Source organism: Brachycentrus maculatus, unplaced genomic scaffold, assembly GCF_059751285.1.
Source record: "Brachycentrus maculatus isolate JH-2025_06_01 unplaced genomic scaffold, ASM5975128v1 h1tg000592l, whole genome shotgun sequence".
In the NCBI taxonomy this organism is placed as follows: domain Eukaryota; kingdom Metazoa; phylum Arthropoda; class Insecta; order Trichoptera; family Brachycentridae; genus Brachycentrus; species Brachycentrus maculatus.
The window spans coordinates 148649-169025 of NW_028281332.1; the positions used below are offsets into that span (position 1 = coordinate 148649).

Consider the following 20377-nt stretch of genomic DNA (forward strand, 5'->3'; position numbering starts at 1 on the left):
TTTACAAAAACTATTTGATATCTTACTAGCTTAATATTGCCCTGAAAAAATCTCAAAGGATTTTAAACTTGGAAGTATAATATATTGACTTGTTAAAAATTACCAACTGCATTGATGTTTATTTTCTTGCCAAGCTAAAGTGACTTAAATGGCCCTCCTGAACATTTCAAGTTTTGGTAGTTGGTCACTTTCTGCTGTAAGACTATAATATGACCTACGTATGTAATATGTTTTGAAAAAAATAAAAAAAAATAAAATAAAGGAAAGGTGAGCATGACTCGGGCAAGGAGTTTGTATTGCTTTAACGAGCCTGCCAAATCGTTCTACTTGTCGATAGTGATTTTCCTATTGTATTTGTTTTTATTGATTGTCTTGAGTAGTGACAATTTCCCGCAGTGACAAATTTTCTCACCAACATTGTCATCAAAATTGTTAAAGTGGATTGTATGGACATAGGCGTGGTATTATTTTTTTTGTTTGGTTGTAACAACCATTACTTTGGAATGACCCACTAGATGCATGGAAAGATGCACACATGAATGTGAAAATAGGTCATTATTGAAATAATGATAATTTTATTGTTTGTTTGACTACTTATGAATGTGATTATATTTGTATGCAAGATTTATTACAGTACACATAATAATAACTGAATGTTGATATAACCTACTAAGGAATATATATTTCTCTTAGTTAGTTTGATAAAGCGCAGATGACAACATTGAGAACGTATCTAAGTGCAGTTTAATAAGTCAAAAAAATTCAAAGTAATCGTTATTGCGTAAAAACTAGTACAATTTTTTTAATGACAATATTTCTTTCATTTAAATTTGAAAGATAAAACCTTTTTTAATTCTCCCATGTATGTATTGTCACTCGTTGATGAGAACATCTGTAGTTCTCGAAACTAGTCGTGTTTACATTAACAATCTCAATAGTTGCGTTATACAAGTGTATAATTTAAATCATATTATTTCACTAAACTAATGTCAAGTCCATAAATGTTATTTTTATGTATTTTAAACGCTTAATTTATTTTATGATTTTGAAAACTATATGTGATATACAATATATTTTTTTATTGATATTTAAATACTAATAAAATGTTAAGGTGTCGCACATCTTTGCCGTAGCTTTCACAGGTTTGTATAACTACGGGTATGCAAACCAGAGTGTCCCATCTATTTCTGTTATTCTCTTCTTCACACTTACTATTCTTTTTCCATTTCCTTACCAATTTTCTTCATTTATGTCATATTTATTTCATCAAATATATTTCACTCGTAGATATAAAAATCTATCAATTTTTCAGTAAAAACAGATCTGTGTTTTATATCAAATTTTGAATTATATCATTACTACGAAATCATAAATTAATCAGTAAAAAATACTCGACTTTGCGATATAACAAAAACCCACTTAGTCTAATATTCGTAATTTCTAGAATAGTTTTTGTGATACATTGTTACTTATTACGAAATTCAATGTACGCATTGCTTGTAAAAAATATTTGAGTTGTTATTCTTCGAAGGTACAGCAGAAAAATACTCAAACAATGAAAAAAAATATTGTACGGTTATTGGCTGTCTTGATTGGGATTGTAAATGCTAGCACAGGTAAGCTACTTAGGGTAAACGAGAGAGTTGTTGGGCACCACCCCGGTTATTGGCCCTCGTGATTTGATATTTTCAAAATTTGTCTGATTTCAAAATTGAAATGCTAAGAAAAGACTTATAATATCAACAATCAATTTGTCAAAATGATTCAGTTAGTTCAATTAACACATACTCATGTTGTTTTTGAGATTGATTTTCCATTTTTTATAATTTTTTTTATTTACCCCGAAGTATCCCAATTCATGCCCATTTACGTTGTTTATTTATCAATGTTATAAACATGTTATATTACTTATCATGAGCTCTGGTATGATGATTCTTAGACTTGAAAACTTAATTATTAATCGTATCTATTTATTATGAACTTGTGTAGAATTAATAGCTCCCAATTCGCGTTCAAGTATATTGTCTTCAGCATGTGGGGCTATCTATTCCAACCAACCAAAAATAGACTTTTAAATATAGAATGGTGATACTGGTCAATGTTTGAACCTTATACAGCCGTTTGAAGTTAAAGGGTAGATAGTGCTTGTACATAAGTATAAACGAAAAAAAACAATAATTCCAGCGTAAATGAACAAGTAATAAATAAAAAAATTATTATTTATTTATTTTCCATTAAACATATAATTGCAAATTACTATAATGTGCCCTCACTGAGTTTTCCCGACATTTTACGATGCTCATTTAAACCTTGTTTAAAATTGTTCAAAATTGTTTATTACATGCAGTCAAATACGAAATGTCTGAATGATGCAATCTATTTCAGATCTACCCACTTCCATAATACATATATTAATACTTAAGTATTTTATATAATTTATATTTGAAGCACTAACTTTATGATTTTTCATTGTATAATTAAAATATAACTTTGATTTAAAATCACCATAAATATTTTATTATAACTTAATTATAAATGTCTACCGGTTAGCTTCAAAACAAGTAGACATTATATTTTAGTTATAATAAAATATTTATAGTGATTTTAAAACCTATTTTTTAAAAGGTTTAGTTTTTTAATGACTTCATGGATAATGAAACAGGTTTTGCAACTTTACTGGGAAAAATTAAAGTTTTTTTTGACCAAAAGAGGTGTGTGTTAGGTATCTTATGATGTGTTTCTGTGTTTTAGATCTTGTAGTATATTATATTGTATAGGTACCTTTTATGAAAAAAATGTAAAGGAAATAGTATCAGATAAGGAGTTGAAATATTGAATTTTTCACTAGAGGCCAATAACTGGACGTTTTTTAAGTTATAACATATATGTTAACACTAGGTACCTGTTTTTTATTTTGTTTTTTTTTTTTTTTTTTATTTTATAATTTTATTTTCACAATCAAACATGTTAATACTATTGATCAATTAATCATGTTTGTTTCAGCAAAATAAGTTTATAAACTCTTTAACAGAATATTCAAATAGCTAAAGATGCCAATAACTATACTGTTTACAATACTTTCATGTTGAATTATATATAGATTTATGAAGTAGAATAATAATATAAAACATTGTTATATTATTTCAGAGAATTGGACACAAATGCATGTAAAATTCTGCATTGGTGATGATTTTGGTGGCAAACATAATCTAGGTTTGAACATAAGCAACACTCTCAATGAGATATTGGATTCTGGTTGGTCTGTAATTGATAAAAACAACGACTTAGGTTTGATTACGGTATGTCGCACTAAAGAAGATGCAAGCGTATGCAGTTTGTATGACCCCCAAGGGTTTATTTCAGGAATACAATTAAAAGTGAGTTATATACTTAATACACATTGAAATGAAGGCAATGAAGTCTTTCAAAAACGAGAAAATAAATAATTTACTTAATTTTTATATTTCAAAAAAATAAAAATAAATCCTCTCTGGCATATCACTGATACGCATGATACACACACACACACACACACACACACACACACACTTTCACATATACCAATGTTAAAAGTCTGGTCTACAACTCATAAATCGTTGACCTTCTTTTAGTAGACACCCTTAGTTCATGCTGGTCTTTGGTACGACTAAAAACGCATGTGATTAAAAAAGTGAACACATAAGGATATGCATAGTGCTATGGTAGTGGTTGATAGTAAGCTGGAGTAGTGATTTTGCTGGCTAAGAGACTGGAACGTTTCAAAATCCATACACTAAATATTGATGAGTGGTTATATATAATACTAATATAACTAACATTTTCCTAACTGCCTGACCACAAAGACAAAGATTTAAATATTTGTTATATAAACTGCTTTTGTATTGACAGATTTCAACTAAAGGATCCAACAGTAAGATCATTTCAGAAGATTTAAGAAAAGACACAGATTCTAGCAGGATCTTTAAAAGTGGGTATAGTACATTATGGTCATCCACTTTGGTGTTCATACACCCAGTTTCCCTGAAGGCTGGTGGAAGACTATCGATGCCGAGGTTTGCAGATGGTTTATGGCTGAAGAGGGGAGCTGATTACTTTGAAATTCCTACCGACGAGAGTACAATTGCTTCTCTCAATATTTACAGTAAAAAGAATTGTATCTCTAACAATAGTAAGCAAACACAATTGTATATATATAACATATCATTTTTAACCGTTAGAGTGCTGAGAATCGATAAATCGACTCTTGTATACAATAAAAGCGTGGCCGTCGATATATCGACGATGACACCAGTGTATCCTGGCGGTCAGGCAGGGAGGTTGTGTCGCAGCGTCCGCCTTTCTTAAGTTTGTTAAACTGACTGTTATCTGCACAATATGGTACATAAGGCACTTCATCAAATTGACAAAATGTTTGTTCAATTGTTTATTATACAAAGGCAATATGATAAGTAATGCGCTTTACTTATCAATCCAAGGTCCTTATAAACAAATATTAGAGTGAAAAAAACACATATTTATTTCTTCCCCCCCCTGGGAATCGAACCCGGGACCCTAGTATGGTAGCCAAATATGCTAACCACTACAGTTTGGAGGTGGACACTACGGAATATTCACAAATAAACAAATTGAACTATTTTTTAGTGAATAATCCTTTTTTTTTGTGAAAACCTATTATTTTCCCCCTCACAATTTTGGATTCGTCCCATATTGACGTTGAAAGCATTGTCAAACATCTCACGAAAAGGTTTGTTGATAAAGTAGGGATAGTGACGATGAAATTAGAGTGTTTACCAATCGAAGGATGCGCATTAATAGTAAAAACTCCGAAGACTAATCAATTTCACACGACTATGACACATTCTTGTGAATGAAAATTTTATTTTATTTTTACCTAAATTGCATTTGTGTTAAAATATGAACTTATGTGTGTTTGTTTAAAAAAGTTTTATTTTATTTGAGTAGTTTGATATATTCTTCACCAATACCAGAAAGAAATACAAAAATCAGTCAATATTTCAGAAAAATATTGATGATTTTGTACACACCTAAAAATAAGGATCACTTTTGCAAAAGTCTTAGCAATTTTAACTTACATATGAAAAAATCAGCACTCAGCACTCAGCACTACACAACGGTTTAGATCCAATTAATAAACTAAATAATTAACTGTAACTATATACATGTATTTTGGTTTTATATGAAAAAAGTGAAATATATGTTTTTTATTATTATTTACAAAAATACTTCAATTTCATACTATTTATGTGTGCCTAAGCGGCTTATTATTAGAAATAGGTATCAAATTGTGGTAGAGTGTGTTCGAACTGAGAAACTCTGACTCAGGAGTCCGCGACACTAACCACGGGACGACAACCCGACACAGTATTAACAGTATTATATTTCTAGGTACTCATTACTACTATAATACGTGCGGAAACATCCCATGCTCAGAATATCAGCCGTATTTCCTAATGAGCGCTGGTAAAAACATCCATGGAATTGGTTGGAATTTCTTCGATCAATTGAAAAGAAGCGTTAATCAAAAGCATGACTGTACCAGTGGTCTGGCTGAAAATATTGCACACTCTTATAATAATCGATGCAATGAATATTGGTCCAAAAGAAATAAAAATACATCAATTCATATATTATTTAAGGAATTTAAACAAGACAAATGTGCCTGCCAGAAAAAATGAGTTGAATTTTAAATATATCAGATGATCAAATAAAATACATTTTTGTAGTTTTCTATACAGATCTTGATGTAAGGATTTGTTCATATGATTCTGGTTTAATAAATATATTTAAAAAATGTTATTTTCATTTTTACACCTTGAAGATGATATTGGAGGCTTTGTAGTTTAAAAACTACTAGTGTCATAGGTCCATAGGTGGGATGAATCTCGAAAGTCTTGTATTAGTCCTGTATAGTGTACTCTAGATATAATATATTTATAAAGAAATATAATCCATTCACTCTACATCACTCATGTAAAATACTTTTCCCTGTAAAAGAACCTTCGACATTCTTCCCATTTATCGGTAGTGTAAAGGCAAAGGGGTATATCTGTCTCGGACCAAATTTTACAGGAGAGCAAAAACAAACTTGTGAAATTAAATATTTTTTTCGGATGGCATATGTACAGATCTTAAAACTAAACAAATATTGCAACTACAGCTATATCCTTTTCCTAAATTATGGAATACACTATTTTGGACGTTTTGTGGAATAAACTTAGAAAATGAAAAATTTGACAGATATATTCCTTTGCCATTACACTACCGTTATGACATCGCTAAAAATATACCTCAAATCATTTTTATAGTTGAATCACATCATTTAATCGGTTTTGAAAAGAGAAATTCATCAAAACAAAACACGATCATATAATAAAATACATGAGGAGCCGATACGGACAGCTAAATTCGGAGTAAGGATTGACTATACATTATTAAACCAGCTGACTAGGTGTTAAAAAAAATTAGGTGCAAGTACAAACTAATATTTTTCTTCTTTCTTCTAATCCTTATCCCCACCCAATGGTGCATAAGGCACTGGATCGTATCGACGCATTGTTATCTTGATCATTAATTTTATGATGACAAAGTGATCAGTACATTACTTTAATACCAGTTCAGGGCGATGTTAAATAAATATGAGGGTGAAAACCATTTTGATTTATTTCGACTCCCCTAGCTATCGAACCTGGGACCTCCAGAAAGGTAGCCAACCGCGCTTACCACTTCATTACAGAAGCGGACAAAAAAATATTTATGGTAATTTTTAGTTGCATAATTTTAATTTATAAACATATATTTTTAAATATAAGAACTTGTTTGTCATGTTTATACGCACATAGATAAAAAATATTATAAGTGTGTTTTTTTTTACAAATTAAGTTATGATTTATTACCAAAGTCTTATTTAGGAATACATTAAGAGTACTGAGAAATTGAAATTTCATTGGTATTTCGATCGAAAACAAGAAAAACTCTTAGAAACACGCGAAAAACTATTATGTAGCTTAGAGGAATACTATCGTATATCACATTTTATATAATTCGGACTTATACCTTAAAAGGTACTGTGCAACTTACACAAGCCCGTACGAGCTCTGGTATGCGGGCCTAATTGGCGTCTTTTCACTGCTTTTCTTATTTTCCTACCCTTTATTCCTGCGTCATTTCCTCTCCTGTAAAGAATCGTTTTCCTTCACCCTGAACTTCTTTACTCACATCATCTGTATCATGTTATTTAGAACTATATAGAACTGTCTAGTCCTATCTATGATTTTTAGACGACATCGGTCTAACATCTTGAGTATTGACTTTGATCTTGATTGATCTTGAGAATTACTGAATTCACTTCAACATTAATCCATAGAATGATTTTAAAGAAGTATGATTTAATATGATTTAATATGAAGTATGATTTAATATTCTATGATTTAATAACGAAAGCTACTTGTCACATTAATATTTGATATATTTGAGCACAAATTTAAGTCATTAAATTATTTTCGACTTTTATGACAATCTTCTATATTATTTATTGATTCGGCATTAACTTTGTGGAATGACATGTTGATAATTTTTTTTAAAAATTCAACACTTGAATAAACCACTTTAATGAGTTTTATTTACATATACGACTAGTTTCGAAAACTTACAGATGTTTTCAATCTTCTGGTAAAAATTAAAATTAACATAGTTAGTTTTTAACATAGTTAGTTTAACTAATATCGTAGTCGTACAGGAGAAAGTGACCAACTGACAAAACGTAAAATGTTTAGGAAGGCCATTTAAGTCACTTTTGCTTGGCAAGAAAATAAACATTAATGCAGTTAGTCATTTTTAACAAGTCGATATACATTATATATTCCAAGTTTAAAATTCTTTGGGATTTTTTTCCGCGCAATATTAAGCTAGTAAGATATCAAATAGTCAATGATCACGTTTTTGTAAAAAATGCACTTGGTCACTTTCTCCTGTATGACTACGATATGTTACTTTTAATTTTTACCAGAAGATGAAAACATCTGTAAGTTTTCGAAACAAGTCGTATATATAAATAAAACTCATTAAAGTGATATATTCAAGTGTTTAATTAAAAAAAAATAAACAACAATTTTCTCTGTTTGACATATGATATTGTACCTCTGAGGAGTAAAAAATTCGAACAATATTTATATATAAATTGAGACTTACATTTTCTAAAACAGAATAGGTTCTCCAGCCATGAATACCAAAATTATTGTGTTAATAGCTACTTTAGCTTTTGCGAATGGAATTACTGGTAAGACTTCAATATATTCTTTATAAAAGTATATACTATCAACCATCTCATTAACATTTGCCGTAATTTATTTTTCTCACTTTTCTCAATCAGACATACTTACAAATTTATTGAAATGCTATTATTATCTTAAAAGGATCCATGACCATCGTATATATATATATACCCATAAATCAATGCAATATGGATGTTTAATAATGAGCAGAATGATTAACGTAACACAGTGATCACTTAAGCCAGCCGAATGTCAGGTCGTTAGTCCTGGGAAGCTCTAAATTTCATACTTTTCATATAAAAAGATAGTTATTTTATCTCAAGCCAAGACATCTATAACATTAATATTATATAAGAGTACAACCTGTAGAGTGAATAATCCAGTGACAATAATTTACGTATAATAAATGATTTATTTTGTATTTTGTTTCTAACTTCAGATGATTGGACTCAAATTCGGGTAAAGTTTGCCTTCAGCGGGGTCTTACAGGATATCGATGCCTTCTGGAGGATTAACAACACGATGGATGATATGTTGACGGCTGGATGGTCCGTAGCTGATGCTCCTCACGACTTTGACATGTCTACAGTTTGCCTATCCCAAAGAGATGTACGATTTTGCGGTCTGTACGACGCACGTGGATTTATTGCTGGATTACAAATAGCGGTAAGTTCTCACTTTTAATAGTCAGATGAGAAAAGTCTATGAAACATGTATTCTTCCTGATTTTGAAACTATCACCTTGACAACCAACATCATATATAAACTAAGTTTTGCACAGCGATCAATAAAGCGGCATTCTAAAAATGGTTTCGTTGTAGAATTCTACGCACTTTTTGGACTGATACGGTAAGCTCCAAAAAGCAAGTCCGGAAGGAGTCCTATCTAGGGTATGTGCTTGGATGATAAAAGTACGAGCTATTGCACCTGATATCCTGGCTCCGGAACATACGAGATTGGCCAGGGATCAGATCCGTTGAGGCGCTGTTTAGAGTTCCCAAGATAAGGATAATTACTCTCAAGAGATTGAGAGTTGACGTCAGAGGGACCTGACATAACACGTACAAAAGAAGGAGCTAGGCCAAAATTTGTGAACAAAGACATGGACACTGAAAATATTGTATACAAACAATAAATAAAAACAATGTTGATACGAAATTTAGTTCATTAGAAACCACTTTTTTTACAGCTTCCACCAAGTGATTTCATCAACAAGGGAATCCCGTACGATTTCACAAGGTTTTCGGTCTACCAAAAGAAAATTATCAATGGATATTCATACTGGACGAGTACGCTTTTAGTGGTAAATCCGTCAATCCTGAGGGCAGGTGGTAGGACCACCATGACCAAGCTAGGAGATGGACTGTGGTTCAAATATGGATCATCATACACTGAAATCCCCACGGAAGAGGCTCGTATCGCCAGCTCTACTAAGTACAACAAACAGAACTGCCTTCCAAATATGGGTAAGATGTTTTGTTATCCGGGCTTCGTCTGGAGGAACTGAAGCTTTGGAAAATGGTTATTTTGATTGGAAGTGTATATGGGTTTTGTTTGAGTGTCCTCAAATACAGAATAATTAGAGTGGCTAGTTGCTGCCTGGTGTTCCTTCTGAGGACTTTGCGAGGTCAGTCTTCTGAGGTCAGTGAGGGGGGTATTCTGTCAGGGTTATGATGTCCTATTAGGGTTATTATATTACACTTGCGAAATAATGGAAAAATTGTAAAAGTTTCATATGGAACTATGGCATCATTTTTAGGTGTGTCCAAAAATCCTTGTTCACAAATCTGGATTTATCTACTTAGTAGTTAGTTTTTACATATTGACATCTCAAAATCAGAGCTATAAGCCCTGTAAATACCCAGACTTCCGTCTTCTTCATCTATGTTAAGATGTCAAAATATAATTGAATAAAACTAGTTATTCCATGTGTGGGGTTAAATGAAAGCCAGAATACCAGACAAGATTTTTAATTTGTTACCTACGGAGGTAACAGGTCAAAATGAAATATGGAACAAACGCAAAATAAAGGAATGGGTAAATGATGAAGAGTTGATTCTATGACAATCGTAAAATACTTTTTTTTCTTTCTTTATTTGTGTGTATATTAGGTTAAAATAGATAAAAACAATAAAAAAGTGTGTAAAAAGAACTCCACCGACAAGACACATAAGGTAGCTTGGTGGGGTCTCTGCAACAAAAAAAAGTCAATACTGTTTATGAATTTTTAAAGGAATATATGCAGTATCCCCAATCCAAACCCTTATCCGCACTCCAATGGTGCATAGGGCACTGCATCATATAAACGTCATGTTTTTTTGATCTTTAACACACGAAGGAAAGGTGATTAGCCTTCCGCTTCAGGTACCAGTCCAGGATAATATTGAATAAATATTGGAGTGAAAAATTCACTTATATTTATTTGACGCCCTCTGGGAATCGAACCCGAGACCTCCAGAAGGGTAGTCAAGCGTGCTGACCATTACACTACGGAGGCGGACAGTATAATATAGTATAATAAAAGTATATAGTTAACCGAGAAGAACTTGGCACGATCAGGTATGCCAAATACTTGAAAGCGGTCAGGTCGAAATAATCGGCGGGTAAGTACCTATGAGGAGATGCATGAACGTGGAAGAGGCGAAGAATGTTTTCAAGGACAGAGTGGGGAAGCAGCGTGATGGTCAGTTAATTAGTTAACAAATAAATGTTTAAAAAAAATAAAAATAAAGATGAACCGGGATTGGTAGGAATTTACTGATTTTTTTAAACTTTGTCCTCAGGTACTCACTACTTCTACAACGCCAACGCAGGGGCATCATGCTCAGACTTGGAACCCTGGTTCCTGCTGACCAAGAACGGCAACCTTCACGGAGTCGGCTACCAAGTGTTTGGTAAAACCACATATGTGGATAGAGACTGGTATGACAAAGTCAGCCGCCAAGCAACCGTATCCACATTCCCCACGGGCGCGTCTTGCCTGGCTGACTGGACCACTAAATACGGGGTCATCTCCATACACATGTACTTTGAAGAGACGCCCTGGAAGATCACGTGTGACCAAGCCACGGATAGCATTCAACCCATTGCAGGAATCAGCAAGTTTGCTCTCGACACTCTGTACAGAAATGCGGACTTTCAAGCTAAGATTAGGAAGCTTGTTCATGGATGGTGATTGCTTAATGTATTTATTTTCTTAATAATTTTATACACGTAAAATAAAATTATTTTTTATATCATTTATTGATTTGGTATTAACTTTGTGGAATAACATGATTCAAATACAATATATAAATTAATAAGACCAATTTTTGGGTTCAGGTAAAATACAAGCTTATATTTTCACCAAGTGATGAAAACATCTCTAGTTCTCGAAACTAGTCTAGTTTACATTAAAAAGCTAAAAAAGCGGCTTTGAAGTGCTTTATTTTGAAATTTTCGATTAAAAATCAATGAAATATTTACACATTGCATTGATTTTTAATCGTATTAATAAATGTTATAAATATATTCAATAAAAATAAAACTGTCTTTTATTTCAAGATTTTTTTGATATCTCAGCATAGAACGAAAAAAGTTATTATGCTTATCATTGAGGACTATGAAAGTTTGAGAATTTACAGGGCTCAAAAACTGTGATTGATTGGTTTCAAGTGATTACTTTATACACTTGGCTACATACCCATGATTGGCAATCAAGTTACTTTGTTACATTAAATTATTTCAACCAGACCTTATGTTGACCTAGTGGTTACGTTCGGTTAGGTAAAATAAGGTGGCCCAAGGTCAAAGTAATTTTGGTTAGTTAATGAAGCGCCATTTTTGTAAAATATGTACTAATTTAAGAGCGCAAAAAGAAGTTTGGGGGCGCTGGTTTAACACATATAATATATGAGAAAAGATGTATAAAAGACAGAAATATAAAAAAATGTCATTTTTTTTTCTCGTTTGTTGTTGCACGAATTATGAAGGTGCATTATTGTTTCATTGTAATCGTAATAAAGAACGTCATAAATCAAAAATCGTCAATTTTCAGTTGTGAATGTTTTCTGAATGCCCAGAAAATGTACTATTTCCCAGAAAAGAGGCATATTTTTAACTTAATATTTACCCACTACAGGGCAGAAAGTGTTGTTTTTGCATTTTGAAGAAAAGGTGTTGTTTAATTATTTAAAAAAAAACTAAATACTTTTCAAATGGAGAAAAAAACTCCAGGTTTTACCTAAAAAGATCTTTTGCACAGTAAATAGATCAATAAGTGGCTTGATATTTATTTTTAATACATTGTATTATATATTTAAACTTTAAAAACGTTCTCCTGAAAAATCAAGTTTTTTTATTTATGACGTTCTTGAAAGGAGTGAGCGATGTGTCTTCGCGTGAAAAAACATCGTTAAGTTATTTTAACAGCAAGAAAATATATTTTCCCTGACTAGTTTTTTCATTTGAAAATTGTAACTAGTTACGAAAACAAAATTTGAGCTTTGCCCATTTTTTTTACTCGTATGGCCAAAAAAAATATCCCGCGTATTATTGTAAGTTGGTAACAGGAATGAATTAAAGGCTTATTTTTTTATATCTCTCTCTAAGCCAAGGTATTTATAGGTCTTACGACCCGTATTGACTGTCGTTGACATTGACTGTCAGTGTCAGCCACCGGTGGCCGACAGAAGGCATTTCGATTGCATCTCGTCATCCACCGGAGGCTGACACTTTCTACCTTTTATTATCGTATAAAGTCGATATAAGGTACAAAGTGTCAGCCTCAGTTGGCCCACGAGACGCAACTAAAATACCTTGTATCGACCATTGGTGGCTGACCCTGGCGGTCAATGTGTTAAGCTGGTTTAAGTGGGTTTTATACACGTGTAACATTCACCGTTCTACCCATGATTGACAACCACAACACTTATTTTTTTCAAACTCACACATACACACACACACACACACAAATAAGTCCTGGGCAGAATCTATGATTGATTCGAGTAAGCTTTTTTAGCAGAGACCCTTATTTTTTAAGTGAACAAAAATTATGACAAACTCAAAGTGTTGTGAGTAACACATTTTTTTAAAAATTTTTGACGTTATGCTTTATTATTTAAATATAATTATTCAAATAATTGTACGGTGACGACTAAAAACATAGTAATTCTATTTTCATTTATTCTATCGAGTAATCCTGTGAAGCTTTGCAATGAAATTGTTATTTTTCTATTATTTTTAAGACATTTTTTTACTGCAAATAATATCTCGCGTTCGTAATACATCAAGGGTCACATTGTAACGTTATATAATTTGTTTTTCAGATTTCCTGCAGTGGTGACGTCCATGTTTTAGAGGAAAATATTCTGGTATAAATAAACGATTCCATCTTCAGCTCATCAGTCTTCAAAATCATGATGTCCATTATTGTCCTTCTGGCTACATTGGCTTTGACCAATGCCAACACAAGTAAGTTAAAATAACACTCTCCTTGTCGTTCATCGTTTACTTTGTGTAATACCACTTTTAAAAACACTTATTCGTGACTACCGGTTTCGGAAAATCATTCCGTCATCGGGTTATTAAAATAAAATTATTACGATTTGACATTTGTACAAAAATAAAATTATGAAAGAGAGAATATTTTTTTTTACAAATGTCAAATCGTAACTATTTTATTTTGATGACCTGATGATGAAATGATTTTCTGAAACCGGTAGTAACGAATAAGTGTTTATAAAAATAGTATTACACAAAGTAAACGATGAATGATAAGGAGGGTGTTATATTACCATACCACAAAGCTATATATTTTGTTTATCATTAATAATATTATATGTTTACAATTATAAAAAAAATTATAAGTTAAAATGGTCTAATATTTTTTGACATCTCAACCTAAATGAAAAAGAAAGAATATGGAAGTCTGGAAATTTACAAGCCTTACGACCAGATAATCCAGATTTGTGAACAAGTATTTTGGATATTTATTGTTTCGGCATTAACTTTGTGGTAAGACATGTTACAATGATTAAAGAAAACACTTGTTTTTTACCACTTGAGTTTTATTATAGACTACATGTTTCAGAAGTTAAACTTCCATCATTCAGGTCTGTATAATAACTATAACATCATTCATTCAGTTATTATACAGACCTGAATGATGGAAGTTTAACTTCTGAAACATGTAGTCTATAATAAAACTCAAGTGGTAAAAAACAAGTGTTTTCTTTAATCATTGTAAGTATTTTGGACACACTCAAAATGTTGTAAACAAAATACTTAATTTTATAATATTTTGATTGTATGCAAATCTTGGTTGGTCTACATAGGGCTTATTTAAATTGATATCTCATCTTAGATGAAGAAGAATATGGATATCTGCGTATTTGCAGGGCTAATGATTTGTCATAGACAGTATTAAGTGATCACTTTATACAAGTGGAACATTCACCAGTGGATCGATCCAGGGTGATATTAAAGAAATATTAAAGTGAAATTACTCTTTGGACCTTCCTGGGAATCGACCATGGGACCTCCAGCACGGGAGCCAAACACGCTAACCACTGCGCTGTGGATGCGTATAAAATGAACAAAATTCAGTGTCGGGTTGTGGTCCCGTGGTTAGAGTCACGGACTCTTGAGTCAGAGTTTCTCGGTTCGAAGCCACATTAGCACAATTTGATACCTATTTCTAATAATGAGACGCTTAGGCTCACAGAAATAATATGAAATTTAAGTATTTTTGTAAACAATTAAAAACATAAATCTTACTCTTTTTTTCAAATAAAAAAGTGAAAAAATTATACGTTTTACAGCATTTTGAGTGTATCCAAATACTTGTTCACAAATCTGGATTATCTCCAATTATAGGAGTTATTTTCATATTATTTTTTGACATCTCAACATAGATGAAGGAGAATATGGAAGTCTGGGCATTAACGGGGCTGACGACCGTCATAAGCTGGTTTAAGTGACCACTTTACACACGTGTAACATCCACCAATTCTACCCATTATTGACAACCACACTACTCAAATTCTTGGAAGTTGTATATACATGAACCAATTTCAAAACATGGTTATTGAATCACTAGAACTATAGACATCTATTGGTGATATATTACACGTGTGTAAAGTAAAAGTAAATAAATCAACGACTGTAGTTTATGCAGCGCATTTAGTATAATTTCTCTTATGTTTTAGATGACTGGACACAAATCAGAGTGAAATTCGCCTTCAGTGGAGTTTTGGAGGGCATAGATGCCTTCTGGAAGCTGAACAACACTTTGGATGCCATGATGGATTACGGCTGGGCCTTGGTGGACAGCGCTAACGATTTAAGTCTATCTACAGCCTGCGTATCTGATACAGATGTCAGATTCTGTGGGCTCTATGATTCTCGCGGATTTATTGCAGGGGCTCAGTTAGCTGTAAGTCACAATTAAGATAAATTATCATTATTTTTATTATTGATTTGGCGTTTAATTTGTAGAGCTCCATTTTAATTTATGTATTAATTTTAAATCAAACACAGATTTTTTGAGTCTACTAAGTTGTATTTTATTAAGAAAAACACATAAAAAATTATATTTTGACAATTGTTTCGCCTTGTTAGGGCATTATCAAACGAATGTGAAGATCAAATGGACTACGGTCCTTATGTAGCTATACAATTCTAAGTGACAGTTTTAACACGTGCAGCAATAATTTATGGGAGACAACAGTAGCTAATGGGGGATGTAGGTATGTACCCTTATATTTATTTTCTGGGAAAGGAAGAATTTATTGACATGGCCATATTTTAGAGAATTAATATTTTAAAGCATAATACACTGGTTGGTAATATTATTTTTAAGAATTTAAATATGTAGATGTAATTACACACGTGTAACATTCACAATTCTACCCATTATTGACAACCCCACTACTCAAATTCTTGGGAAATCTATATATATGAACCAATTTATTAACTTTGTTCTTGAATCACTAGAACTTCACTAGAGACATCTATTGGTGAGATGAAAATAAGCTTTTTTATTAAGCAGAAACTCTTATATCAGTATGTGAGGTCTGAATCCTGGATTATAATCACATACATGAGAAACGCCAGAAAATATCATTTTAATTTTTATTAATTTAGCTTTTAATTTGACCAGTTTATTGACAGCATTTTTAGTGTGTCCAAATACTTGTTCACAAATCTGGATTATCTCCAATTATAAGAGTTATTGTTATATTTTTGCCTAAAATAACTCCTATAATTGGAGATAATCCAGATTTGTGAACAAGTATTTGGGCACACTCAAAATGTTGTAAATATTATAGGTGTCTCAACATCATACAAAGCATCTGTTTTTATACGGAAGAAGACGGGAGTCTGAGCGTCCTGGGGCTTACGATCTGGCTGGCATAAGTAATCACTGTATACACTTGCGTAACATTTACAATTCTGCCCATTATTAAACACCCACATTGCATTCATTTTTAAAAGATGTATATACGCATATAAACATACGTCTACCTCTATAATACAGTGGTAAGCGTGCATTTAGCTTCCATCTGGAGGTTCCGGAATCGATTTACAGAGGGGTCAAAATAAATATAAGTGTATTTACTACACTAGTAGGTATTTATTTAATATTACTCTTGACTGGTAGTTGAAGCTCTAAATTGATTACCTTGCCTTAATATAATTAAGATCAACTTAACATTGCATAATTTTGATGAAGTGCCATATGCACCACTGGGTGCAGTAAAGGGTCAGTAATTTAAATATGTTTGTATATATATATATATATATATATATATATATATATATATATATATATATATAAAAATATAAATAAATAAATATATATATATATATGTATAAATATATATATATATATATATATATATATATATATATATATATATATATATATATATATATATATATATATATATATATATATATATATATATATAAAGGTATTGGTACACACAAGTATACGAGTACCTTCATATTTTTTAGGAGATGTAGTTTATTTCACTGTCTAGATTTGAAAAATTAATGTTATGACGAAGAATGCTAAGCGTTATTTTCCAAAAAGAGTGAAGCAATGGACCGTTTAGTTAAGTAAAAGAGATCGAAAAAGGAGTGTACTGGAAAAAAAGAAAAAGTAAAGAACCAGATTTAACTTATTTTCAACAGCTTCCCCTAAGTGACTTCGAAGGCAAAGGAATCCCGTATGACTTCACCAGATTTCCAGCCTTCGAGAAGAAGACCATCAACGGAGTCCAATACTGGACGAGTACATTTTTGGTGGTAAATCCACTGATTCTTCGGTTCGGTGGCAGACTCTCCATGTCCAACCTTGGGAATGGGTTATGGTTCAAATCTGGATCATCGTACAACCCTTTTCCCACTGACGAAGCCCTTATTCCTACCACCACCCAGTATGACAAGCAGAACTGCATTAACAACATGGGTGAGAGAAACAAATCATAAAAAAAATTAACACATCGCTCACTCCTTTCAAGAACGTCATTAATAAAAAATTGACAATTTCAGTTGTGCATGTTTTCGGAATGCCCAAAAAATGTACTATATCCCAGTAAAAGAGGCATATTTTTAACTTAATATTTACCCGCTACAGGGCAAAAAGTGTTGTTTTTGCATTTTGAAGAAAAGGTATTGTTTAATAATTTTTATAAATACATATACTGTAATAGAGAAAAAATCTTCAGGTTTAACCTAAAAAGACCTGTTATACAGTAAAAAGTTCAATAAGTGGCTTGATATTTATTTTTAATACATTGTATTAAATTTTTTTACTTTAAAAGCGTTCTCCTGAAAAATCAAGTATTTTGATTTATGATGTTCTTGAAAGGAGTGAGAGACTTGTGTAATACCAATTATAGAGTGTTATTTAATTTCACACGACCAGTTTCGAAAACTACAGATGTTTTTATCGACTGGTTAATAATACCAAAACAGAATGCCAAATCAATAAATAATGTAACATATTAATCACAATATTTTTTCATTGATTAATTCGGCTGTCACGTTGTGGTAATATTTTTCCATTTTCAAATAGAATATTTACTTGGTAAATACCATTTTTTTAATAAATTTATTCTGACACGGTTTCGACGCACTCTGCGTCATTTTCAAACACCGTATGTGAAGCTAAGTCTAAATTTTAGAGTTGTGTCCTTGAGACGTAGAAGGATAAAGACGAGGTAGGAGGAGCTGTTTCATTTATTTTATTTTATTTATTTTTTTCATCTGTGGGAACATAGACAATAGAGGGGAGGCCTTAGGCTTTATTATTTATATTTTTATGTTTTTATTCTTTTTTATCAATTCACTTATTTATTTCATCACATATATATATATATATACATATATATATATATATATATATATATATATATATATATATATATATATATATATATATATATATAAATATATATATATATATATATATATATATATATATATATATATATATATATATATATATATATATATATATATATATATATATATATATATATATATATATATATATATATATATATATATATATATATATATATATATATATATATATATATATATATATATATATATATATATATATATATATATATATATATATATATATATATATATATATATATATATATATATATATATATATATATATATATATATATATATATAAAATTATTAGGGTTAAGTCATTGTCATTGACATTATTTATTATAGACTTAGCTCCACATATGGTGTTTGAAAATGGTGCGGAATGCATCGAAACACGTATCAGAATATTTTTAAGAAAAAGTGGTATTTACCAGGTAAATTAAATAAAAAAAACTAACATTCGTCTTTATCATTCTATCCGCAGGTATTCACTACTTCTTCAATCCCGTTCCAACGGCCTCTTGTTCGGATCTGGAGCCCTGGTTCTTATTGGTGAAGAACACCAACGTGATCGGAGTTGGTTATCAGGTGTTCGGCAAGACCACTCCAGTGGTCAGAAACTGGTACGACAAGGTGGACCGCAAGGCTTCCGACTTCACCTTCCCCACCGGCCCTAAGTGCCTCGGAGACTGGACCGACAAGTATGGAATCATCTCTGTGCATGTTTACTTCATTGAAGAGCCTTGGAAGATTGTCTGCGACCAAACCACGGAGAGCGTCAAACCACTCACGGGGCTTACGAAGATCGCTGTGGATGCTGGGTACAAGTTTGCGGACTTCCGAGCTAAGATCCGAAAGCATCTAAATGGATGGTAATTGTACTTCACGAATATATCAGTTTGTGAGAGACATACGGCTGGATAACTATATAGACTTTAATAATTCTCTAATAAGCAAAAAGTAAAAGAAGACAATAATGGTATACGAGTACTCAATCATTTATTTTATTTAACATTTTTACTGCCTCCATCCTATCTTATTGTCATTCTAGATTGTCGAGGTCAGCTCTCCTCAGCTACAGGTTATAGGTTCTTCTGTTATGGGCAATATCAACTAGGTCATGCCGTCGAATCATGTTTTTTTTCTGCAGCATCCACGAATTCTTTGGTCTTCTTCTAGATGTCTTTCGAGGAAGATCTATGGCGATTGCCTGATTCACAATATGATCAAATTTTCTGCGTCCTATGTACCCATACCATCTTGATTACCTTTCTTCTACCTTACTATTGATGTATGTTACATACGTGTTTGCATTTTCTTTATGTATTTTATGTAATAAAATAAATATTAACAATTTGAGTTTTCTTTATTTTATCAGACACTTGATTATTCACTTTACGGATGTAATGTCAAAATTAAAGGTATCTCAACTTGATATGAAACATCTATTTTTTTTATATGCAAGAAGATGGAAATCTGAGCATCCCAGGGCTTACGACCAGGCATTTGGTTGGCTTAAGCAATCACTTTATACACCTGTCTAACCTTCACCATTCTATCCATTATTAGTACATCTTTATTCTATAAATTTTTGGAACCTGTATATATGCAATAGTCTTTCACATGCGGATAACATTTTCAATAGATTCAGACACCTATCATATTGATATTTCACATGGAGAGTGAAT

The 20377-nt window shown here is 31.7% G+C and overlaps 4 protein-coding genes across 19 annotated transcripts in view; 3 read left to right on the forward strand and 1 right to left on the reverse strand.

Annotated features, from left to right (window-relative positions):
• LOC148301189 (uncharacterized) overlaps nt 1–20377 on the reverse strand; it is a 79316-nt gene that overhangs the window by 2075 nt on the left and 56864 nt on the right. The gene's annotated exons all lie outside the window — the stretch shown is intronic.
• Nucleotides 690–5826, forward strand: LOC148301190 (uncharacterized). 16 transcript variants are annotated; one of them, XM_088273661.1, is made up of 5 exons: nt 690–781; nt 1313–1616; nt 3148–3377; nt 3889–4168; nt 5407–5826. In XM_088273661.1, exons 2-5 carry the CDS (start codon nt 1556–1558, stop codon nt 5694–5696), a joined length of 861 nt encoding a protein of 286 aa, XP_088129787.1. In that variant the 5' UTR covers nt 690–781; nt 1313–1555; the 3' UTR covers nt 5697–5826. The 16 variants fall into 16 exon arrangements, with proteins under 16 accessions (XP_088129787.1, XP_088129785.1, XP_088129789.1 ...); XM_088273659.1 differs by having other exon boundaries at nt 690–1142; nt 5407–5812; XM_088273663.1 differs by having other exon boundaries at nt 690–1142; nt 1445–1616; nt 5407–5812.
• LOC148301191 (uncharacterized) lies at nt 8221–11817 on the forward strand. The gene is made up of 4 exons (XM_088273652.1): nt 8221–8296; nt 8731–8957; nt 9481–9757; nt 11075–11817. The coding sequence occupies exons 1-4, from the start codon at nt 8239–8241 to the stop codon at nt 11464–11466; spliced, it is 954 nt and encodes a 317-aa protein (XP_088129778.1). The 5' UTR covers nt 8221–8238; the 3' UTR covers nt 11467–11817.
• On the forward strand, nt 13675–20043 carry LOC148301192 (uncharacterized). Its single transcript, XM_088273656.1, has 4 exons — nt 13675–13742; nt 15479–15705; nt 17469–17745; nt 19174–20043. Exons 1-4 carry the CDS (start codon nt 13688–13690, stop codon nt 19563–19565), a joined length of 951 nt encoding a protein of 316 aa, XP_088129782.1. The 5' UTR covers nt 13675–13687; the 3' UTR covers nt 19566–20043.